The sequence below is a fragment of the Mustela lutreola genome, chromosome 1 (assembly GCF_030435805.1).
Source record: "Mustela lutreola isolate mMusLut2 chromosome 1, mMusLut2.pri, whole genome shotgun sequence".
Classification (NCBI taxonomy): domain Eukaryota; kingdom Metazoa; phylum Chordata; class Mammalia; order Carnivora; family Mustelidae; genus Mustela; species Mustela lutreola.
This window is the reverse complement of record NC_081290.1, coordinates 240647402-240673570: the sequence shown is the minus strand read 5'-3', so window position 1 is coordinate 240673570 and position 26169 is coordinate 240647402. Positions and strand designations below refer to the sequence as shown.

The 26169-nt window shown below is 39.0% G+C and overlaps 2 protein-coding genes and 1 pseudogene across 3 annotated transcripts in view; 2 read left to right on the top strand and 1 right to left on the bottom strand.

The window, feature by feature from the left end:
• SBF2 (SET binding factor 2) overlaps nt 1-26169 on the top strand; it is a 479243-nt gene that overhangs the window by 16707 nt on the left and 436367 nt on the right. The window lies entirely within an intron of this gene.
• Nucleotides 781-21588, bottom strand: LOC131818806 (protein S100-A6-like; annotated as a pseudogene).
• LOC131809162 (large ribosomal subunit protein eL43-like) lies at nt 24385-25853 on the top strand. Its single transcript, XM_059135893.1, has one exon. It carries the CDS (start codon nt 25385-25387, stop codon nt 25661-25663), a length of 279 nt encoding a protein of 92 aa, XP_058991876.1. The 5' UTR covers nt 24385-25384; the 3' UTR covers nt 25664-25853.

Here is a 26169-nt window from a genome sequence, read left to right as displayed (position 1 = left end):
TTCCTGTCCAAGGATCTGTCTCTTCTAGATGATTATGTCAGGACTGTGTTTTAGGAGACATTTCATTCTTTAACCACAGGCCTTAAACTACAGCACCAGCTGGTCTGCTGTATTAGAATTCAGCATAGGAAAAGAATAATATAGCGTATACAGAACTGTGGGAAGAAGGGCATCTTTGTATTTGTACCTGTTTTCCACCCATGTTCTCAGCATTGACAAAACTTTGATGTTACCTAGAAACATGGTCATAACATTCACCCACAACTCAAAGTGCAGCTAAACAAGCATCACATTTTCTGTTACCTTTAAAAGAAAAATAAGTTTTGTAGAACTATGTGTTCATATTTAATTAATGCTTTGTAATCTTTCCTGTTTGATTTTAATCTGAATTACTCAGTAAGCATGAATGTTTGTTGAAGCAGTTTTTAAAAAACAGTAGTTCAAATCCCCAAACATCTAAATCCTGGACTGGTTTAATTTGTACAGTTAAACTGAAATAATGTTTTCTAAAAGCTCTCCTATCACTTTTTTTTTTTTTTAAGATTTTATTTATTTATTTCACAGAGAGAGATCACAAGTAGGCAGAGAGGCAAGCAGAGAGAGAGGGGAGGAAGCAGGCTCCCTGCCAAGCAGAGAGCCTGATGTGGGGCTCGATCCCAGGACCCTGAGATCATGACCTGAGCTGAAGGCAGAGGCTTAACCCACTGAGCCACCCAGGCGCCCTCACTTTTTTTTTAATAAAAAAATTTTTTTGTACAGTTACCCACCACTGGATTTGAGTTAGGCCTGACAGAGTGTATCTCTGCCTTCCTGATTTTTTAGGTTATCATTGTAGATTAACAGAACGGCTCCCAGGAAGGTGACATATTCTTGGAAGTTTACCAGTTGGTCCTTGTTCTGGTCCAGGTCCTTTATCACCTTTGCAGTGTCCACATTCTGCAGCTTTTGGCCAGTGGTGAGCTCTTTCTGGAGTAGCTCCTTTGGCTCCTTCTTGGTCAGAGTGTTCTTGTCCCTTCACTGCCTGAGTACTTGTGGAAGATGGCCACAAGGAGGTCAATGGCTTGATCCAGCAACAAGCCGTGGCTGGGTGCTGGGCTCAACAGGCAGCTAGGAGAACATTGGGGTGCTACACAGCAAGAGAGGGAACACAAGCAGGGAGAGTGGGAGAGGGAGAAGCAGGCTTCCTGCGGAGCAGGGAGCCTGATATGGGGCTTGATCCCAGGACCCCGGGATTGTAACCTGAGCTGAAAGCATATGTGTAACAACTGAGCCATCCAGGTGCCCCTAAATAAAATCTTAAAAAACAAAAAACAAGAAACCAAAGTTGTAATCGTCAACACAATATAGTACTGGCACAAACAAAGACAAGTAGATCAGGGACAGAACAGAGAACCCAGAGGTAGATAGACCCTGAACCCTATGGTCAAGAAATCTTCAACAGAGCAGGAAAGAATATCCAATGGAAAAAAGACAGTCTCTACAACAATGGTGTTGGGAAACTTGGACAGCCACATGCAGAAGAATGTAAGTGGATTATTTCCTTACATCAAACACAAAAATGGACTAAAAATGGATGAAAGACCTAAATGGGAGAAAGGAATCCATCAAAATCCTAGAGAACACAGGCAGCAACCTCTTTGACCTCGGCTATAGCAACTTCTTGCTAGACACATCTCCGAAGGCAAGGGGAACAAAGGCAAAAATGAACTATTGGAACTTCATCAAGATGAAAAATTTTTGCACAACAAAGGAAGCAACAGTCAACAAAACCAAAAGACAACCGACAGGATGGGAGAAGAAATTTGCAAATGACATATTAGGTAAAAGGTTAGTAGTATCCAAAATCTGTAAAAAAAACTTACCAAATTCAACACCCAAAGAACAAATAATTCAATCAATCAATGACAGAAGGCATGTATAGGCACTTCTCCAAAGAAGACATACAGATGGATAACAGACATATGAGAAAATTGTAGATGCATCAGAATTTTGAGCACCAGTTTTGGTTTTCTTTTTCAACATTCCTTTGACTATTCAAAGCCTTTTCTGGATCCATACCAATTTTAGGATTATTTGTTCCAGCTGTGAAAAAAGTTGATGGCATTTTGATAGGGATTGCATTGAATGTGTGGATTGCTATAGGGAGCATAGACATTTGAACAATATTTGTTCTTCTAATCCATGAGCATGGAACGTTTTTCTATTTCTTTGTGTCTTCCTCAATTTTTTAAATGAGTGTTCTGTAGTTTTCTGAGTACAAATCCTTTGCCTGTTTGGTTAGGTTTATTCCTAGGTCTCTTATGGCTTTGGAGACATGGGACAGATGAAATAGAGGAAGGGAGGGGAAAATAAAATAAAATGAAATCAGAGAGGGAGACAAATTATAAGAGACTCTTAAGTATAGGAAATAAACTGAGGGTTGCTGAAGGGAAAGTGAGGGTGGTGGGGTAAATGAGTGACTGGCATTAAGGAGGGCACTTGATGTAATGAGCACTGGGTGGTATATGCAATTGATAAATCATTAAACTGTCTCTGAAACTAGTAATACACCATGTTAATTTATTTTATCTTATTATAATTTTTAAAAAGGTTTAATTTATTTGACAGAGGGAGAAAGAGCACAAGTAAGCAGAGAGGCAGGCAGTGGGGGGGAAGCAGGCTCCCCACTGAGCAGGGAGCCCGACATGGGATTCAATCCCAGGACCCTGGGATCGAGACCTGAGCTGAAGGCAGTCGCTTAACCAACTGAGCCACTCAGGTGCCCCATGTTAATTGATTTTAAATAAAATAAAATAAAAAATAATAAAAATTGTAACACAATAATAGTGCAAGTTTTAGTTTCTAGAAGTGGGATTGCTGGATCAAAGGATATGTTTATTTATATGGACATGTGCTAATTTTTTCTCCAACATCCTTTTCTTTGGGAGGCATGTCTTCTCTTTCTTTTAGTCCCAGGGAAAATGCTAGTCCTAGTTACTCCCACCCCCTATTTTAAACTGGGCTAATAAGAGCCATCTCTGGATCTTTTCTTTTGGAAGGAACAAGACATTCTCTTTCTACAAGGGTGACTAAGGTTGGAGATTGTGACTTAGTTGGGGTTTCTGGTGTGTATTTTCCGTACTGTGTTTAGAGAGTCTGGCTGAATATTGAATAAAGTCAGAGATAGCCAAAGCATGAGAGAGAGAGACAGAGCTTGGAAACATCACTCAAATTTCTGGTTCCAGCCATGCTTGAATGCCAAAAGAACATTAAAAAAAAAAAAAAATAGTTGTGAGGTATATTGCTCAGTTCTCTTCCAGAAAGACTGTGTTACTTCATACTCCCATTTTCTTCAGAGGGATTTTAATTAGAAAAAAAATCGCTTAATAAGATTTATGGCTTAAGCAGCAACAGAGTAAACTGAATAGCTTCATGTGGGTGAAAATGCTAAGGAATTGGAGCAGAGATATCAGATATATGCCTAATTCAAATTATGTCTCTGAAAGTTAGAGATTGCTACTGGTCTTTGGCCTTTATATGTCCTAGGCCTTTATATGTCCCAAACATATTTAAAACCAGTAATTTAAGTTCTGAAAATTATATGCTCTTCCCTTTTGTATTTGTCTGATTTATCTAGACTGAGAGTTCCTTGAGGGCATGGCCCAAATAAATCCCAATATTCTTTGAATAGACAAATTTTTGAAACTGGAGAAAAAATCCTTTCAGCAGAGATACTTATATTGTTTTGTTTTTTCTTTTTAGAGATTTTTTTTAAATAGGTGTACTTTTTTTTCCAAAAGATTTTATTTGATAGAAGACACAGCAAGAGAGAGAACACAAGCAGGGGGAGTGGGAGAGGGAGAAGCAGGCCTCCTGCTGAGCAGGGAGCCCAATGTAAGGCTCCATCCCAGGACCTTGAAATCATGACCTGAGCCGAAGTCAGAGGCTTAACCCACTGAGCCACCTAGGTGCCCCAGATAGTTATGTTGTTTTAGCAGACTACTTTACCTAATCAGAGGTGACTAATTATTTAGTTGGCATTTATCAAATAGATAGATTTATAGAACTTTCTTTTTAGTGATTTCCCTAATAGACTGAGTTAGGAGTAAAAATTTGTATCTTCCCATTTTCCATTGATAAGACCATCAGAAGTAGATTACTTCTTTTCCCTTGATCCATTGTTTGTAGCTCTTTGTATATTTTATTAATTTACAAGGTCAGCACTATGATTTGAAAAAACAATGTGTTTGGGAACTTGACATCTCAATTTATTTTCTCCTTTAAGCCAATATGCTATCAATTCACTTTATTTAAAATATAGGCTTGAAAACTTGAAATTGAAGATTTTGGTTTAGAGAAAATAGTTGTTTTTTTTTTTTTAAGGAAATAACTAGTTTTGGGGTTCCTGGGTGGCTCAGTGGATTAAGCCTTTGCCTTAGGCTTAGGTTATGATCTCAGGGTCCTGGGATTGAGCCCTTCATGTAGCTCTCTGCTCAGCTTGGAGCCTGCCTCCTCCCCACCGACTCACCTGCCTTTGCCTACTTGTGATCTCTGTCAAATAAATAAATAAAATCTTTTTTTAAAAAAGAAAATAACTAGTTTTGAGGCAAGTTTTTTTTAAAGATTTTATTTATTTATTTATTTTTAAGATCTTATTTATTTATTTGACAGGCAGAGATCACAAGCAGGCTGAGAGGCAGGCAGAGAGAGAGGAGGAAGCAGGCTCCCCGCTGAGCAGAGAGCCTGACAAGGAGCTCGATCCCAGTACCCTGGGATCATGACCTGAGCCGAAGGCAGAGGCTTTAACCCACTAAGCCACCCGGGCGCCCAAGATTTTATTTATTTATTCGACAGACAGAGATCACAAGTAGGCAGAGAGGCAGGGAGAGAGAGAGGAGGAAGCAGGCTCTCTGCTGAACAGAGAGTCCAATGTGGGGCTCCATCCCAGGACCCTGGGATCACGACTTGAGCCAAAGGCAGAGGCTTAACCCACTGAGCCACCCAGGCACCCCGAGGCAAGTTTTTAAGTGAAAAAAATCTGTTTATACTTATTGACATCTGCTTGTAGGTAAAAATATGTGCTTCGTTTTTTCCAGCTTAAGCTAAGTCCAGCTACATTTAGAGAAAGAAATCAAGTGTCAGAACAAGCTTGGAAAATAATAGTATGAACATTAATTTACAATGGAAAGTAGCAGTTGGGACTGGAGTGAATTTTACAAATGCTTTGTAATTGTCCCACGCGGTTGAATGGAATTTGAAAAGAATGCTACTTGTTTTTCTTTTGAGACAGATATTTTACCAAATAATTGTAGCCTGCATAAATCAGGATCCACACAGGACTAGATTAACAAAACTCATTTTTTAAAAAAAGAGTTTATTTATTTATTTGGCAGACAGAGATCACAAGTAGGCAGAGAGGCAGGGAGAGAGAGGAGGAAGCAGGCTCCCCGATGAGCAGAGAGCCTGATGTGGGGCTCAATCCCAGGACCCTGAGATCACGATCTGAGCCGAAGGCAGAGGCTTTAACCCACTGAGCCACCCAGGCGCCCCAAAACTCATTTTTTTTTAAAGGAGGAACAAATTGAGAGGGAACAACAATAAAGATTGATTTTTTTTTTTTTAAAGATTTTTTTATTTATTTGTCAGAGAGAGAGGGAGAGAGAGCGAACACAGGCAGACAGAATGGCAGACAGAGGCAGAGGGAGAAGCAGACTCCCTGCTGAGCAAGGAGCCTGATGTGGGACTCAATCCCAGGACGCTGGGATCATGACCTGAGCTGAAGGCAGCTGCTTAACCAACTGAGCCACCCAGGCGTCCCTAAAGATTGATTTAGATTGGTGAAAAACTGAAGGCTTTTAAAAACGCAAGTTAACTGTATTACTCTTCTTTGTCCCCCAAATTTTCTTTCACTGCTATTGTTCAGATTGTGTGTTTGAGAAATATGGTTGTAGAAGCATGAAGGATATTTGAAAACACTGTAACATTTCATAAAGTTACCACAATATAGTTCAGGAGATTATATGATAACATTATCTGGCCTTTTTAAATTGAAGGATGGGATAGATAGTTTCCATTAACATGGCTGTCATTTATCAAATACCATATGCCAAACTTTATTTATCATTAATTTCTCTCAACAAATACATAAGATAAGTGAAGTTACTGAGACTTGGAGACCTTAAGTAATTTGTTCAGGGTTATATAGCTGGGACTGGTGGCATCAGGTTCTGAATCCTGGTTTGTTTGTTTGTTTGTTTTTAAAGTCCATGGCTCATGTTCTTACATTGTGTGCAGTCCCCTGTTGAAGTTGGGGAATTCTCAGGTAAATATACTGTTTAGTTATTTGTTTATTTGAGGCTCTTATGGGCCAGGCATCATGCTACAGCAAAAAACAAGCCAGATACTGAAAGTTCTCTTGTACAGGTTCTTCCTTTTTTTCCTTTCTTTCTTTCTTTCTTTTTTTTTTTTTCTTCAAGAATTATGAGAAAGAGCACACAGGGAGGGGGAGAGGGAGAAGCACACTCTCCACTGAGCAGATAGCCCAATGCAAGTCTTGATTGCAGGACTCTGGGATCATGACCTGAGACAAAGACAGACACTTAACCCACTGAGCCACTCAGGCACCCTCTTTTACAGGTTCTATTAATAGGAGTAGAGCATTTAGAAAAAAAATCAGACCCTTCACCTTCAGAGAAAGATCAGCAGACTTTCATAAGTGAATTTTCAAATGGCTTCCTTTAAGCCAGTCGGTCAAATGTCTATTGAGTGAGTGGTCAGGTTGGGGTGTAGATGTTGGCCTTGTTCTTGAGGAATTTGTAATTTTGTTATGCTTGATCAGTCTCACTAGCAGAGAAATGGAAAAATTACTTAAAAGACTCACATCTTTGGCATCTGGGTGGCTTAGTTGGTTAAGCATCTGCTTTTGGCTCAACTCATGATCCAAAGGTCCTGGGATCGATTGAGCCCCATGTTGGGTTCCCTGCTCATCCGGGGAGTGTGTTTCTCCCTCTGCTCCTCCCCCTGTACCTTCTCTCACTCTCTCTCTCTCTCAAATAAATAAATAAAATCTAAAAAAAAAAAAAAAAAAAGGCTCACATCCTTATCAGTATGAAACCTACTAAATTTGTAATCATTAGGATTTTTGGACAGCCTTCAGACATCAAGAGGATACTAGCAAGGGTATGTAGGTGGGGACTAGGACGTGGAACTGCCTACAGAAAAAAAACATCCACCTAAGTCTTAGAGGAGTTGGAAATTCAGCATTGCTGAGTAAATATCCTTTGCTCTTCCAAACCTTTTCACCTTGGTCATTCACTCATATCAGAAGCTTGCCACATTTTTCCTTTTCTCCTTCATTTTCACTTAAAAGTATTTTATTTTTCTTAAGTTTTTCTCACATTCCTCTTTTTCTTTCTGTTTCTACTGTCACTGCCATGGTTCGGGTCCTTTTCCATTGCTATAAAGAGCACTCTGTTTTGATAGACGTTTGACTGCCTTTAGTAGAGATCTAATAACATAAATGTTCTCAACAATATAGAAATTTGGGACTCCTGGGTAGCTCAGTCATTAAGTGTCCATCTTCGGCTCAGGTCATGATCCCAGAGTCCTGGGATCAAGCTGGCATTGGGCTTTTTGTAGGCAGGAAGCCTGTTTCTCCTTCTCCCACTCCCCCTGCTTGTGTTCCTGCTCTCAGCTCTCTCTCTCTCTCTCTCTCTCTCTGTCAAATAAAAAAATCTTAAAACAATAAAAAAACCCCAATATGGAAATTTATTTCTCTTTCATGTAAAGTCTTGGGTCTAGACTGTTTTGGGTTTGTATAGACTGCTTCCAGCTTTATATTTAACATCTTAACCCTGTCACATCTGTGTGCTGAGTAAGAGGATGGACGAAGTGGAGAAGAGGGATGACTCCTTCCCTTTAGGCCCACATCACCTTGTTTGGTTGAAAGTTAGTTGACAGGATACTGAGAAATGTGATCCGTATCCCTACTTAAAACTGGGGCTTCTGTCAACTGCCACCATCACCACCACCACCATTATCATTGTAGCTATTAGGAGGTAGCTAGTGATCTGCTATAGGAATATACTTATTTCTTTTTTTTGGTTAAATTCTTCTCTGTCTAGTTCCATACTGCTACCAGAGTAATTTTTATTTTTTTGGGGGGGTGCAAAAAGGTGCTTTTATTATAGCACGGGACACAAGACCCATGGGCAAAAATTGCCAAACTGTGATTACGAGGAGAGATTGATTATATACTTTTAAATTGTTTATAGGGGTAGGGTAGAGATAAAGGAAGTTTCTAAAGGGATTTTCATATGTTAAAGAAGACTTAAAATCCTGGAGATAAAACAAGAGTAATTTTTTTTCTTCAATAAAATGGTCGTGTCACTGTGTTTAATTTTTCAGTAGTTTGGCTTCAAATTCATACCTAGGATGCCTTATGGTATTTGAAGTGTCATTGGCAGAGGACATCTGAAATCTGCTTTATCTGTATCCTGCAGTCATGGTGTCCTGCATGACAGGGCCATACTCTCCACCAATGATTGGCGTCTCCTGGTCCTCTAAGGCCTCAGTGCTCTGTCATTGACTGAGACATCCTAGTTACCACTATCCCAGGCTTACAGAAGATAAATTGATTTGTATAGTCATACTTTAGTAGGTGGTTAAGAAATTCAAACTCAGGTTGTCTGACTCGAGAATTTATGCTCAGGTGTGACCAGCCAGTTACATTACCTCATGCATATCCTCACTGAAAAAGTACAAAATAGAAGAGGACACAATTTGAGAAATTAGAGATGAGATAACAGTAACAATAATAGTAATGGTAGTCTCTGCTTCCTAAGATTGTTGAAGATTACATGAACTCATAAATAGGGTCTTCTGCCTAGCAGAAAAAGTACCTTAAAGTGGCATTTGTTATTTTTATATTGATGTGTTTTACCTAGATGTATGTAATATTTAGGCGTATTTCACAAAATTTCAGTTGGATATGGTTTTTATTGAGTTCCCTGGATCTTCTCATATTAATTGTCCTGGGATACGGGTCGTTTAACATTTAAAAAACAGATACTTGGGGTGCCTGCGTGGCTCCATTGTTAAGCGTCTGCTCAGGTCATGATCCCAGGGTTCTGGGAAGGAGCCCTGCATCCGCTCCCTGCTCAGCCAGAAGCCTACTTCTCCCTCTCCCCCTGCTTGTGTTCCCTCTCTTGCTGTGTCTCTCTCTGTCAAATAAATAAATAAAATCTTAAAAAAAAAAAAAGATGCTTTTTGTGCTGATTATTTTGCTGACTTTTGTACTTGACTATAATGCTCTTCTAGAAAGGAACTGTATCCTACTCATTTTTCTTTTTCTTCCTTCCTTCCTTCCTTTCTTTTTTTTTTTTTTTTAAAGATTTTATTTATTTATTTGACAGAGAGAGTTCACAGTAGACAGAGAGGCAGGCAGAGAGAGAGAGAGGGAAGTAGGCTCCCTGCTGAGCAGAGATCCCGATGCGGGACTCGATCCCAGAATCCTGAGATCATGACCTGAGCCGAAGGCAGCAGCTTAACCCACTGAGCCACCCAGGCACCCCTCCTTCCTTTCTTTTTAAAAATTCCTGGTCCCTAGTAAAATACCTGGCACATAAAAAACACCCTATTAAATATTTGTGAAGTGCATTTTGAATGAACAATTTACTTATGTCAGATGGTAGCCAGGATGCCATCCTTTTCCTCCCCCCACCCCCCGCAACAGGTACTTTCCCTAAAATGAGAACTCCTAGTATAAAGATCAGATCTTTAAACACTAAATCATTTATTCTTGGGGCACTTGGATGGCTCAGTGGGTCAAGCCTCTGCCTTCAGCTTGGGTCATGGTCTCGGGGTCCTGGGTTGGAGCTCCATATCAGGCTCTCTGCTCAGTGGGGAGCCTGCTCCCCCCCGCCCCCCGCCTGCCTCTCTGCCTACTTGTGATCTCTCTCTCTGTCAAATAAATAAATAAAATCTTTAAAAGAAAATTAAAAAAATCATTTATTCTCATTTTTTTTTCCTGATAAGCTTAGTTTTCCTGAAGTACTTTGATTATTAGGGTTATAAATGAGGAAGACTGAGTCACTATATAAATTATTGATGGGAGTAGGGGGGAAGATCATGGCTGCTGGCTATTCCTTTCTCATTATAAGTACCCTGGAGCCATGAAGAGGTTAGTATGGCTGTAGAACCATCTTTGAATTTAACTATGTTAAGTGTTAAAGTCTCCAAGCTGTCTGCTATTTCCAAATGTCCCATAGTAGACTTTACCTAAGGTGGAAGCACAGTCATATAAACATCTTGAATTATCTTACAGTGTTATTTTTTAATATTATCTTTATAAATCATGAATTTTGGGGTAGTTATCAGGTTGTTGTTTAAGACTTAATTGGGTAATTTTTCTGAAGTAGTGGTTGAGTGGTATTATTATTATTTTTTTTTTTTTAAAGATTTTATTTATTTGATAGAGAGAAATCACAAGTAGACGGAGAGGCAGACAGAGAGAGAGAGGGGAAGCAGGCTCCCTGCTGAGCAGAGAGCCCGATGCGGGACTCGACCCCAGGACCCTGAGATCATGACCTGAGCCGAAGGCAGCGGCTTAACCCACTGAGCCACCCAGGTGCCCCGAGTTGTATTATTTTTGAATGTTAAATACTTCCTTGGTTTTTAGGGATAATAGATGTTCAAGTATTCCCTTACTTTTCCCATGAGGATTTTTTAATATGTTGAATGTGTTCCAGATATTTTAATTTCAGCCAGGATAAATTTTCCATTTGATATGTCATATTCTTCTTTTTAATATCGTCAATATAGTTTAACAAAATTAAAGCTAAAAATGATACATCAATAGGTCCAAAAAAAAAAAAAGCATTTGACAAAACTCAACATCCGTTTATGATAAAAACTCTCAACAAAGTGGGTATAGAGAAATTGTACTTCAGTATACTGAAGGCCATTTATGACAAACCCAGAGCTAACATGCTCAACGGTGAAACCTTGGGGTGTTTGTCTGGCTCAGTTGGTAGAGCATGTGACTCTTGATCTTGGGGTTGGGAGTTAAAGCCCCATGTTGGGAGTAGAGCTTATATTAGAAAACAAAACAAAGCTGAAAGCTTTTCCTCTAAGATCAGGAACAAGACAAGGATGCCACTTTTTTTTTTTTTTTTTTTAAGGATGCCACTTTTATTCAGCATAATATTAGAAGCCCTAGCCACAGCAATAAGGCAAACAAAAGAAATAAAAGGCATTGAAATGAGAAAGTAAGGGGTAAAACTTTCAGTATTTGTAGATAACATGATACTATTCATAGAAAATCCTAAAGTCTCTGTCAGAAATCTGTTAGAACTAATAAATGAATTTAGTAAAGTTGCAGGATGCAAAATCAATATACAGAAGTTTATTGCATTTCCATACACTAATGAACTATCAGAAAGGAAAAAATAAGAAAGCAGTCCCATTTACAATTGCATCAAAAAGAATAAAATACCTAGGAATAAATTTAACCAAGGAGGTAAAACACCTGTACACACTGTAAGCTGTAATACATTCATGAAAGAAAATGAAGACACAAATAAATGGAAAGATATTTTGTACTCAGAGTTAATATTGTTAAAACTGTCCATACTACCTAAAACCATCTATAGATTCAGTACAATTTTTAAAAAAGATTTTATTTATTGGACAGAGAGAGAGAGAGAGAGAGAGAGAGCACACGCACGATCGAGCACATAAGCAGGGGGAGCAGCAGGCAGAGGGAGAGGGAGAAGCAGGCCCCCATCAGGGTGGGGAGGTTTGATCCCAGGGCTTGATCCCAGGACCCCAGGATCATGACCTGAGTCGAAGATAGAGACTTAACTGACTGAGCCACCCAGGGGCCCCTCAATGACTTTTTATCAATATTTCAGTGGCATTTTTCACAGAACTAGAACAAATAATTCTAAAATTTGTACAGAACCATAAAAGATGCCAAATAGCCAACACAGTCTTGAGAAAGAACAAAACCAGATGTATCACATTCCTTGATTTCAAACTCTGCTACAAAGCTGTAGTAATCAAACAGTATGGTATTGGCATTGTAAATAGACATGTAGATCATTGGAACAGAACTGAGAGCCCAGAAATGAAACTCACACATAATTGATTTATAACAAGGGAACCAAGAATGCACACACACTCTTGCCTGTTTTCCCTCTCTTGCTGTGTCTCTCTCTGTCAAATAAATAAATAAAATCCTTAAAAAGAAAGAAAGAAAGAAAGAAGTGCTTGAGAGGATATGGAAAAAAGGGAAGCTTTGTACACTGTTGGTGGGAAACAGTATGGAAATTCCTCAGAAAATTAAGAACAGTCTACCATATAATTCACCTATTACACTTCTGGCTATTTAAGGAATATGAGAACACTAATTCAGAAAGACAAATGCACCCCTGTGTTCATTGCAGCCTTATCTACAGTAGCCAAGATGTGGAAACAACCTAAGTGTCTATCAGTGGATGAATGGATAAAGAAAATGTGGAGTACATAGAATGGAATATTATTCAGCCATAAAAAGGGAAATCTTGCCATTGTGACAAAATGGATGAACCTAAATGAATTAAGTTAGATAGAGAAAGACAAACATAATATGATCTTATTAGTATGTAGAATCTTAGAAAACAGAATGGATAAACAAAGCAATATAGAACCTCCTAGATACAGAGAATAGACTGATGGTTACTAGAGAATAGACTGAGGGAGTTGGGAGGTACGCAAAATAGATGAAGAGGTCAGTTTTGTGGTGGTGGTTGGTAATTAGATTTTTGGTGGTGATCACTTTGTAGTATATATAGATGTAAAACTGTAGTAAAGTTAGGGTGCCTGGAAGGCTTACTTGGTTAGGCATCCAACTCTTGACTTTGGCAGGGATTGTAAACTCAGGGTGTTGAGATTGAGCCCTGTGCTGGGTGTGGAGCTTACTTGGGATTCCTACTCTCTTTGTCTGCTTCTACCCCACCCTGCCCCTCCCTCTCTGCCTGTCTGCCTGCCTGCCAGCCTGCCTTCCTCAGAGAGAAAGAATGCAAGCAAGGGGAGTGGCAGGCAGAGGGAGAAGCAGGCTCCCAACTGAGCAAGGAGCCTGATGTGGGACTTGATCCCAGGACTCTAGGATCATGGCTCAAGCTGAAGGCAGATGCTTAACCAACTGAGCCACTTAGGCGTCCCTCCCCTCCTTCTCTTAAAAAAAAAAAAAAAAAAAAATTTGTGTGTGTGTTATTTTGTACCCCTGAAACTTACATAGTGTTATATACTAGTGTTACTTCAATTAAAAAAAAAAAAAAACTTTTATGAGAAAGAACATGCAGTGTTCTTTGGCCTAACTAATTTCTAGAGATAAGCTAATTTTTAAATTGTGTACTTTAGAAAACCTGAATTCTGTAGAAATTAAATGAATGAATAAAATGAACATTATTTGTTATTTATATAGAGCATGTAACCTGATAAACAGAGGCAGAGATATGCATGCTAAACTTTGCACACATGCCTGCATGTATGTATATGTACTCTATTAAAGTATGAATCTGTGACATATGTATAAACAAAGTTCATAATTTACTCCATTAGAAGTTATTGCATTTCTTAATAGTAATTGACATTTTAGTAGTTTGAATTAATCATAGTTACCATTAATGTTTCAAGAGTATAAGAATCAATGGATAAAGAAGACGTGATACACACACACACACACACACACACACGTATACAATGGAATATTATGCAGCCATCAGAAAATGAAATCTTGCCATTTGCAATGGTGTGGATAGAACTAGAGGGTATTATGCTAAGCAAAATAAGTCAACCAGAGAAAGGCAATTATCATATGATCTCACAAATATGAGAGATTTGAGGAATAAGACAGAGGCTTATAGGGGAAGGGAGCGAAAAACGAAACAAGATGAAACTAGAGAGGGAGACAAACCATAAGAGACTCTTAATCTCAGGAAACAAACTGAGGGTTGCTGGAGGGAAGGAGAGTGGAAGAAACAGAGTGGCTGGGTGATGGACATTAGGGAGGGTATGTGCTATGGTGAGTGCTATGAATTGTGTAAGACTGATGAATCCCCCTGAAACAAATAATACATTTTTATGTATTTATTTATTTGACAAGATCACAAATAGGCAGAGAGGCAGGTGGGTGGGTGGGTGGGGGGAGCAGGCTCCCTGATAAGCAGAGAGCCTGATGCAGGGCTTGATCCCAGGACACTGAGATAATGACCTGAGCTGAAGGCAGAGGCTTAATCCACTGAACCACCCAGGTGCTCCTGAAACAAATAATAATTTATATGTTAATAAGGAAAAAGAGTATAAAGATCATTCTTTTATTCATTCATGCAGGACAGTGGGGGCAGCCCCTCTAAATAGAAGTAAGTAATAGTTTCTTTCAGAGTTATGTGATGATAGGTCAGATAAATTAAAAAAAAACTTGTTTGAGTATTTATTTGCTATATCTGATATTTCTAGCTTCATGTCTTTTGGGGATAAAAATGTGGAGGGGTACCTTGGTGGCTTAGTTAAGTATCTGACTCTTTTTTTTTTTTTTTAAGATTTTATTTATTTATTTGACAGAGAGAAATCACAAGTAGATGGAGAGGCAGGCAGAGAGAGAGAGAGAAAGGGAAGCAGGCTCCCTGCTGAGCAGAGAGCCCGATGCGGTACTCGATCCCAGGACCCTGAGATCATGACCTGAGCCGAAGGCAGCGGCTTAACCCACTGAGCCACCCAGGCGCCCCTAAGTATCTGACTCTTAATTTTGGCTTGTCATGATCTCAAGGTTGTGAGATCGAGCCTCATGTGGGGCTCAGTGCTGGGCATGGAGCCTGCTTAAGATTCTTTCTCCCAAGGGGAACCCTCCTACACTGTTGGTGGGAATGCAGGCAGTCTAGAACACAGTATGGAGGTTCCTCAAAAGTTGAAAATAGAGCTACCCTATGACCCAGCAATTGCATTCCTGGGTATTTACCCCAAAGATACAAATATAGTGATCCGAAGGAACACTTGCACCCCAGTGTTTATAGCAGCAGTGTCCACAATAGCCAAGCTATGGGAAAAGCCCAGATATCCGTCAACAGATATATGGATAAAGATGTGGTATAGATCTACAATGGAGTATTACACAGCCATCAAAAATTTAAAATCTTGCAGTGTGGATGGAGCTAGAAGGTATTATGCTAAGCAAAATAAGTCATTCAGAGAAAGGCAGTTATATGGTCTCAGTGATATGCAGAATTTAGGAAACAAGGCAGAGGATCATAGGGGAAGAGAGGAAATAATGAAGCAAAATGAAACCATAGAGGGAGACAAAACTCTTAATCATAGGAAACAGGGTTGCTGGGGGTGGGAAGGGGGATGTGGTGGCTGGGTAATGGACATTGGGGAGGGTATATGTGGTGGTGAGTGCTGGGTGTTGTGTAAGACTGATGAATCACAGACCCATACCCCTGAAACAAATAATACATTATATGTTAATTAAAAAAACAAAATATTACTGTTCAGTGTTACCAAGAAAAAGATTTTCTCCCTCTGTCCCTTCCGCCACCTTCCCCCCTCTGAAAAAAAATCTAGAATCATTAAAATCACTATAAAATATGAATGATATATGTGCTTATTTCCTTTTGTCCCTATCTAAATGTTGATTTTTTAAAAAAAGATTTTATGTATTTATTTGGCAGAGATCACAAGTAGGCAGAGAGGCAGGCAGGGGGGGGGGGAGCAGGCTCCCTGCTGAGCAGAGAGCCTGCTGCGGGGGGCGGGGGTGTGTGGGATGTGGGGGTGTGGGGGGGCTCGATCCCAGGAGCCAGAGATCAGGACCTGAGCTGAAGGCAGAGGCTTAACGCCCTGAGCCACCCAGGTGCTCCTGAAACAAATAATACATTTATATGTTAATAAGAAAAAAGAGTATAAAAATCATTCTTTTATTCATTCATGCAGGACAGTGAGGGCAGCCCCTCTAAATAGAAATAAATAATAATTTCTTTCAGAGTTATGTGATGATTTCTTTCAGAGTTATGTGATGATAGGTCAGATAAATTAAAAAAAACATTCTTTTGACCTTTTTTCTTTTGATGTAAAATTTATGTATAATGAGATATACATCTTAAAGTTTACATTTTTAGAAATTTTATACACTGTATAACCCAATTCCTTATCAAGATACAGTATAGTACCATTTTCTTAAAGTTTTCCTTTATGCCTGTTTCCAGTCCATTCTTGCCTCTGTCCTCCCAGGGGCTGTCACTGTCACTCTTTTTTCCCCCTGAATAATCAGTTTATCAATAAGTTATTATTATTAAATAATTATTAAATTAAATAATTATTAAATTATTATTAAATAATAATATCTTATATTATTATAATAAATTAATATAGCAACATAGTAATATATAATATATTATAACATATAATAATATTATATAATAATATAATAAATTAATATAATAAATTATATCAATAATATTTATTATTATTTAATAATAATAATTATTATTTACACCCACCAGGATGCCTGGGTGGCTCAGGCGTTAAGCCGCTGCCTTTGACTCAGGTCATGATCCTAGCGTCCTGGGATCGAGTACTGCAGCAGGCTCCTTGCTCAGCAGGGAGCCTCCTTCTCCCTCTGCCTCTGCCTGACACTCCGTCTGCCTATGCTCACTCTCTCTGACAAATAAATAAATAAAATCTTTAAAAACAAAAAAACAGGGCGCCTGAGTGGCTCATTGGGTTAAGCCGCTGCCTTCGGCTCAGGTCATGGTCTCAGGGTCCTGGGATCGAGTCTCGCATCGGGCTCTCTGCTCAGCAGGGAGCCTGCTACCCTCTCTCTCTCTCTCTCTGCCTGCCTCTCCATCTACTTGTGATTTCTCTCTGTCAAATAAATAAATAAAATCTTAAAAATAAAATAAAATAAAATAAAAACAAAAAAACAAACGTATTTACCATTCTCAGAAATTTTAGTTCCTTATTTTAACCAAGTGTTTTTGTTCTATATACAGTTCATCAGTGTTGGTGGTTAGCTTTATTTTTCTCAAGTCTTTCAAAGGATGTGGTAAAATAAACTTAACCAGTATAACTTTATTTTTTGCTCACTATAGCTATTACTTCCTTATGTAGTTGGTCTCCAGGAGTATTATTTTTAAAAAATCCATTACATTTGGTTAAAAATCATGACAGGTTTGACTTTTATGTTACCTAGATTAATACATTGGGAAAAATATTAAACAGTTATGCTAAAATTATTTTGATCCCTTACTGTCACTCTTTATTTTTTTTCCATCATGGATTAATTTTGTCCATTCCAGAACTTCATATAAGTGGAATCATATAGCATATACTCTTTTATGTAATTCTTTCACTCAGTATGTTTTTGAGATGTATCCAACTTGTTATTTCTATAATAAGTTTCTTCTATTTTTTTTTAAAGATTTTTTATTTATTTGACAGAGAGAGATCACAAGTAGGCAGAGAGGCAGGCAGAGAGAGAGAGAGAGGAGGAAGCAGGCTCCCCGCTGAGCAGAGAGCCCGATGCAGGACTCGATCCCAGGACCCCAAGATCACGACCCGAGCCGAAGGCAGCGGCTCAACCCACTGAGCCACCCAGGCGCCCCAGTTTCTTCTATTTTTTTGCCGTAATATACAACAGTTTAACCCTTTTGTTGATGGATACTTGTACTATTTCCAGTTCTTGGTTATAATGAATAAAACTGCTATGAATATTCTTGAGTCCTTTGTGAAAATACATTTTCGTTTCTCTTTGGTAGTAAGTATTTAGCAGTTGAATTCCAAGTCATAGGTGGGTATATGCTTAATCTTATAAAAAACTGCCACATCTTTTCCCAAAAGAATTGTAGCATTTTACTCCCCTACCAACACTGTATGAGAATTGCAGTGATTCTGCAATCTCATTAGTATTTGTAAAGTGACCTAACTAATTTCTTTGCTAAAACGCCTGGGTGGCTCAGTGGGTTAATTGTAATTTGTAATTTTTAGTTTTGCCATTCTGTGATATGTGTTTTTTCTTTTTTTGAAGTTTTATTTACTTGTCAGAGGGAGAGCCCAAGGAGGGAGAGGGGCAGACAGAGGGAGAAGCAGGCTCTCTGCTGAGTAGGGAGCCTGATGTGGGGCTTGATCTTGTGACCCTGGGATCAGAACTGGAGCTGAAGGCAAGACACTTAACTGACTGAGCCACCCAGGTGTCCCTGTAATATGTGTTCTAATATATCACTGTGGTTTTAATTTCTAGATTTCTCCAGTGATAGATAACATTGGTTATTCTTGTGCTTATTGGTAAAGTGTTTGTTCAAATCATTTACCCATGTGAACATTGGATTGTCATTTTGTTATTGACTTGTTACTTTATATGTGGTGGTACTCTAATATTAGTTTTTTCTTCCTGTACCAGAGTGTGCCCTTAGTGGACACAGATTCAATTACCTGTAAAAGATCATTAGTCTTATTAAAATAAAAATAATGTAGACTTTTAATGTTATTAACAAATTGTGGGTAGTGAGGGTAAATTATGAAAGAAATTGAAATATTTTGATTTGATTATTATTTTAAAAAGATTATTTATGGGGCGCCTGGGTGGCTCAGTGGGTTAAGCCTCTGCCTTTGGCTCGGGTCATGATCTCAGGGTCCTGGGATCGAGCCCCTCATCTGGCTCTCTGCTCAGCGGGGAGACTGCTTCCCCTCCCCCTCTGCCTGCTTGTGATCTCTCTCTCTGTCAAATAAATAAAATTTAAAAAAAAAAAGATTATTTATTTATTTATTTTTAAAGTGTTTTTAAAAAATGTATTTGACAGAGAGAGACACAGCGAGAGAGGGAACACAACCAAGGGGAGTGGGAGAGGGAGAAGCCTAAGGCTTCCTGCTGACCAGGGAGCCTGAAGCAGGGCTCACTCCCAGGGCTCTGCGATCACAACCAGAGCCAAAGGCAGATGCTTAAAGACTGAGGCACCCAGGTGCCCCTTGATGTGATTTTTAAAGTGATCTAACTAATTTCTTTGCTATGGAACTTGAGAACCCAAAGTATCCAAATCAGAGGAGAATGATACAGATATATCTTAAAATAAGTATGAACTGGGGTGCCTAGGTGGCACAGTGAAGTGTCTGCCTTTTGGTTTCTGCTTAGGTTTTGATCTCAGGGTTGTGAGATTTCGTATCACATCGGGCCCCTGTGCTCAGTGCAGAGTCTGCTTAAGATTTTCTCTCTTTTTCAGATGAATAACAATTTATTTAAATCTTTAAAAAAACAACAACTATGAGTTATTCTTAGGAAGTAAATAACTATTTGAATATATGAAGTTTATCTAATATGGTCCAGGCATTATTGGGGTTAAAAACACAGTGAATGGTAATGAGATCACTTGTTTTTGGATTTGAAGTTGCTTGTTATTAAAAGTCCTCAGTAGAAGCTACTATGTATTTGTTCTCTTTGTATTTCTTGTTGTTTTAGTAGGTCTACAAATTGATTCCAGTTATAATAATCTTAGAATAAAAAAAAACTATTTTATAAAATGGATTTATTTTGTTGTCCTTTAAAAGTTGTTATGTTTTGGACTCTTAAAATGTTGATGGTTTAGATAAGGTATATCTGGTATTGATAAAACATTTTTACCCTGTTGTGGAAAAATCATTTCATTAGGATCAGAGATATTTTCTGAGTATTTGATATTATTATTTCTGCAAATTGTACAAAGGGTGAGAGATTCTCTGCAGTTAAGGCATTGTGGCTACAGTGTACTTGTAAATTTTTTTTTTTAATTTATTTTAGTTATTTATTTTCGTACTAGTAATTTTCTAAAAAACAATATTTATCAGATTTTTACATCCAGAAGTAAGATTTTCTTTTCTTCTTTCTCAGTTATGGTCTAAAGATAAGATTTTTTTTTCCTTTTTTAAAAAAATTTTAAGTAATCTCTACACCCAGTGTGTGGCTTGAACTCACAACCAGATGAAGAGCTGCACCTTCTTCTCACTGAGCCAGCCAGGCACCCTTAAGGACAGCATATTTTGAGTGAGAGGAAAAGAAGTACATGCAAATTAATTGTAATAGCTAACATTTATTCAGTGCTTGCTAGATATACAAACACATTACAAACATCTCATTTAATCATAGATTACTTATGTGGAGATACTCCAATTATTTCCACTTTACAGATGGAAATTAGAGGCTTTAGGTAACTTGTCTAGAGTTTTGCATCTTATAGTGCAGGACCTGGGATTCAATCCCAAGCATTTTTTTTTTTTTTTAAAGATTTTACTTATTTATTGACAGAGAGAAGTCATAAGTAGGCAGAGCAGCAGGCAGAGAGAGAGGAGGAAGCAGGTTCCCTGCTGAGCAGAGAGCCTGATGTGGGGTTCGATCCCACACCACAGGACTCTGGGATCATGACCTGAGCGGAAGGCAGATGCTTAACGACTGAGCCACCCAGGTGCCCCTGTATTCTTTTTTTTTTTTTTTTTTTTGAGATTTTATTTGTTTATTTGAACAGACAGAGATCACAAATAGGCAGAGAGGCAGGCAGAGAGAGAGGAGGAAGCAGGCCTCTGGCTGAGCAGAGAGCCCGATGCGGGGCTCCATCCCAGGACCTGGGATCATGACCCGAGCCGAAGGCAGAGGCTTTAACCCACTGAGCCACTCAGGTGCCCCGCCCCTGTATTCTTTTAACATCTGAGCTGTGTAGCTTCATTTTAGTGAAATGAATTAGATTTTCCTTTTTTGAAATTAAATGAGTTTGGTCCCAAGGAAAAGAGGGACGTTATTATAAGAGGTACAGAAAAGATGGAGAAATCCAAGGACTTGGTTCATAGGAGCTAGCACTAGCTCCCAAATGCAGGTGCATAGCCTGTCTGTTGCTTATCTCTGCAGGTCTTCTCTGTTCAACTCCCCCCCCCCTTTTTTTTTCCTGAAGATTTTATTTATTTATTTGACAGAGAGAGAGAGCACAAGTAGGCAGAGTGATAGGCAGAGGGAAAGAGAGAAGCAGGCTCTCCACTGAGCAGGGAGCCCATGGGGAACTCGATCCCAGGAGCCTGGGATCATGACCTGAGCCGAAGGCAGTTCCTTAACCCACTGAGCCATGTAGGTGCCCCCAAGTCCCCTTTTTTTCCTGTTCGCCGATTTCTTTGTTCTCTAGGGTTTCCGGTTTCTTTTTTTTTTAAAAGATTTTATTTATTTATTTGACAGACAGATTACAAGTAGGCAGAGAAGTAGGCAGAGAAGCAGGCAGAGAGAGAGGAAGGGAAGCAGGCCCCATGCTGAGCAGAGAGCCCGATGTGGGACTCGATCCCAGGACCCTGAGATCATGACCTGAGCCGAAGGCAGCGGCTTAACCCACTGAGCCACCCAGGCGCCCTAGGGTTTCCTGTTTCATTGTGACATCCACTAGCTGTTCCGCTGCCCCTGTATGGCTCTGCTGGCCCCTCTGCTCTCTTCCATTTCTTGGGATAAATCATCTTGCCTTTTCTCACCTTTTTGAGGTAGACCACATAAGTGAATGGATTGCCCTTTGAGTACTTTTTGAACAGCGGGAAAGCGACTTTATCCAAAACATGGCCATTGGCCCTCAGTGTGGCCATGACATTTTCACCAGAAGTGGGGTATGAGTCAGCAGGTGTCATAAGACTTACTGATTGACTAGTTTAGGTGAGTTATCAAAAAAAAAAAGGTCATGTGAATTTTTTACCAGACAAATATTTTCTAAGGTGTGCTCCACAAAATAGTTCTAGGCAATGGCCTGTGAAGAGTAGTAACTTCGGTGAAATATGTATGGAAAATTCTGTCTAATGTGTTTACTTCTTGGAGATTTATAGTGTGGTTGTGAGAATCCCTGCAATATGAAAGTTTGATGAGCTCTTTTTAGAATAACATTTCCCACACTTATTTGATTACAGAACTTCTAATATATAATAGATAATATCTCACTGAGCAGTGTTTTGGGAAATATTGCCTTAGAGTAAGGTAGGAATTTTCTTTCTTTCTTTTTTTGGTTAGTGTTACAGAATGCTTTTGGTAATTCTATTTAGCGGTCATTGACAGAAGACCAATGATTGTTGAAAATACGGGCTTTGGCCTACATAGATAGGATTTTAATTTCAGCACTACTATTTATCATATGTGATTTTACATAAGAACTTAATCTTGGGACACCTGGGTGATACGTATGTAGGTCAGTGGATTAGTTGGTTAAGTCTCTGACTGGCTCAAGTTATGATCTCAGGGTCTTGGGATCACCGCCCCATGTCAGGCTCCACGTTCACCCGGGAGTCTGCTTCTCCCTTTCTTTCTGCCCCTCCCCCTGCTCATGCTCTCTCTGTCTCTCAAATAAATAAATATAATCTTAAAAAAAACAACAACAAAACTTAATCTTTACAGGTCTCAGTTTGCTAATCTTGATATTTCCTTTTGGGTGCTTAGTCCAGTATCTGACACAGTAACTACTAAGTAAGTTGCAACCTGTAAAACTACCTATGTTTCTATTAGAAGATGTTTGGGTGTACCAGTTAGGGCAATCATTTTTCTTTTTTTTTTTTTTTAAAGATTTTATTTATTTGATAGAGATCACAAGTAGACAGAGAGGCAGGCAGAGAGAGAGAGAGGGAAGCAGGCTCCCCGCTGAGCAGAGAGCCCGATGCGGGCCTCGATCCCAGGACCCTGAGATCATGACCTGAGCCAAAGGCAGCGGCTCAACCCACTGAGCCACCCAGGCGCCCGAGGGCAATCATTTTTCTATAATAGGAAATTATCTTATACATGAATAATTTTATCTAGCATAATTCATGTGTTAGACTTAATATTAGTACAAATATGGAATTAATGTGGGTTCAAAGGAGAATCTCAATTCAGAGAAAAGGTATCAATATTTTGATTATTATCAAAATAATATATATTACATTGTTATACAAATAATATACATATATATGTATATAATATACATATACACATATACATATGTGCATGTACATACATATATGTATGTACATGCACATATACATATAATAATATACACATTACACATGTATAATATATTAAATATATATTAAAATAAATTAATTTGATTATTATCAAAGAGGCTGTTAACTCTTCTGCACTCAGGAGTAGAAAACACTGGGGTGGCTGAAGGTTGGTGTCGTTACCATTTGAGATCTGTGTAGGAGTGTGTGTCTAGGGGGTGACAATATGGTGATAGACCATGCCCTGGAGAGGGTGGCTAGATTTTTAAGTCTGAATTTACCTAAAGAGCTTTTGCTTTATAAATCAAATGTATATCAATACACATAATGCTCAAAGTGTGAGATAAAGCTGCAGCCTGTTTCTGAAAACAACAAGAACAACAAAAAAGGGCTTGCATCAGTTGTTACATTTTGTATCATAAGTCCTTTCTACTCTGCCACAATTAATCAGACCACGGATTGGCATCAGAGATATATATGTAGGCCATTAGCTTATAAATGAGGCTGACCTAAGAACTGTACAGTAGTTCTGTCTTACAGAATGGTGAATTCCCTCAATGTAATCCTTTCCCTTCGGAAATTTGAATATGAACCAGAGAAAACAGCAGAAGCTCAGGACAATAGAAACCATGCAGTAGAAAGAGTAGTCCTAGTGGAGAATAAAACATAGCCACTGTATATGGTTCTTACTGTATAGAGTTCTTACTGGATACCAGTGGTTTCTTTTCTTACTTACTTACTTTTTTTTTTTTTTTTAAGATTTTATTTATTTGAGAGGGAGCAAGCAAAGAGCACAAGCAGGGGGAGTAGCAGAGGGAGTGGGAGGGTCAGGCTCCCTGCTAAGCAGGGAGCCTGACCCAGGACCCTGAGATCATGACCCAAGCAGAAGGTAGACACTTAACTGACTGAGCCACCCAGGCACCCCTGGATACCAGTTTTATTTTATTCTGATTAGTGTTCCAGTTTTCAGTGAGGCCTAATTGTGGAGTCTTTTGAGCTTCTATACTATCCCACATATTCTTGCACTAAACTATGGTTGTGAAGTAATTTAAATGAATCTGCATATAGTTCTAGCAATTGGAAAGAGCCCGAGTAGCTTAATACTACCACCTCTACATCCTTTAAGTAAAGCTTAATAATTCACTTAGTTGATGTAAATGGGATTAATTGATTAGCTGGGTGGGAAGAACAGGGACTTTGCTTGTGGCATTATTCACCAGAGAATTTAATAGAGGTTGTGCATCCCTTTTTAAATTTTTTTTATTTTAATTTTTTTTTTGAGAGAGAGAGAGAGCAAGAGCAAGTGAGCAGGGGGAGGGGCAGAGAGAAAGGGAGAGAGAATCTTTTTTTTTTTTTTAAAGATTTTATTTATTTATTTGACAGACAGAGATCACAAGTAGGCAGAGAGGCAGGCAGAGAGAGAGAGAAAGGGAAGCAGGCTCCTTGTGGAGCAGAGAGCCCGATGCAGGGCTCGATCCCAGGACGCTGAGATCATGACCTGAGCCGAAGGCAGTGGCTTAACCCACTGAGCCACCCAGGCGCCCCGAGGTTGTGCATCCCTTATTTGACATAGTTTCCCCAGTATTAAAGTGAAGAGACCCAGGTGTATGGCTCTGTTACCTATTAGTTATGTATGATCTTAGATAATTCTCTTAATTTCATGGGCCAGTTTTCTTTCTGTAATTTGAATTAGTCAAACTGGTTCTCCCCCACCCCAGGAAAAGCAGCTTTTTTTCTTTTCTTTTTTTTTTTTAAAAGATTTTATTTATTTATTTGACAGAGAGAGACACAGCAAGAGAGGGAACACAGCAGGGGAGTGGGAGAGGAGAAACAGGCTTTCTGCTGAGCAAGGAGCCTGATGTGGGCCTCGATCCTAGGACCCTGGGATCATGACCTGAGCTGAAGGCAAATGTTTAACTACTGAGCCACCCAGCTGCCCAGAAAATCAGCTTTTTAACAAAATTGTTCATTGTTCACAGCATTTAGAAATGGTTACAGATAGCAATAAAATTGGAAAATGAGAGGAAATAATAACAATCTAACTAAACATTAAAATATTGATGCAGCTTAACTAGGAAAGTCTAATATTATTCAGCATTATTCTCTTTTGTTTATGAAAAAGGGATAATATATTTTCATAGATGTGACATTAACTTGTCTGCTTTTGCTACAGTGTGTTTGTTTTTTCTCTCTTTTATTTATATTTCAAATATTTATAACCATTTCCTCTAAAGAATTTGACAAACAAGTAGATTTGTATTTTTATGCAGTGCTTTTCTAGACTTTTCATCCAGAGTCAACCTGATAAGGGGGCAAAAGACCAAATGTGCTTTTTTGGTAGTTATTGGAGAATCTTGATCTATGAATTATCTTAAAAGTATTGATAAACTCCTCTCAGGGCTCAGACCTGGTTTGAGTTGACATGGCTAAACGCACCAAGAAGGTCGGAATCGTGGGCAAATATGGGACCCGTTATGGTGCCTCCCTCAGGAAGATGGTGAAGAAGATTGAGATACGCCAGCACGCCAAGTACACTTGCTCCTTCTGTGGCAAAACCAAGATGAAAAGACGAGCTATGGGGATCTGGCATTGTGGCTCCTGCATGAAAACCGTCGCTGGTGGCGCCTGGACCTACAACACCACTTCTGCTGTCACAGTAAAGTCTGCATTCAGAAGACTGAAGGAGTTGAAAGACCAGTAGAAGCGCCGCCGTTTGAAACATTGCTAGCCTATAATAAATGGGTTAATTTATGTAACAACAACAAAAAAGTATTGATAAACTAAATTATACTATGATTCACTATTAGTAATATCTTAGGTCAGTAGTAATTCTTACCTCTTGTGAGAAAAGTGCTCTTTAGCAAAATCAATTGCAGACTGTCCCCAAAGTAATCACTGTGCTCTTAATATTGATAGATTAATATTTAAGTATTTTTTTTTTTTAAAGATTTTATTTATTTATTTATTTGACAGAGAGAAATCACAGTAGATGGAGAGGCAGACAGAGAGAGACAGAGGGAAGCAGGCTCCCCGCTGAGCAGAGAGCCCGATGCGGGACTCGATCCCAGCACCCTGAGATCATGACCTGAGCCGAAGGCAGCGGCTTAAACCACTGAGCCACCCAGGCGCCCCGATTAATATTTAAGTATTGGTAGATTCTGTGATTTAGAGATTTGTTATAACTTTTTGTTTCTCAATAGAATCAGG

Excerpts from the sequence above, each read along its gene's own strand:
- LOC131809162 (XM_059135893.1), top strand. The coding sequence starts at position 25,385 with ATGGCTAAACGCACCAAGAAGGTCGGAATCGTGGGCAAATATGGGACC.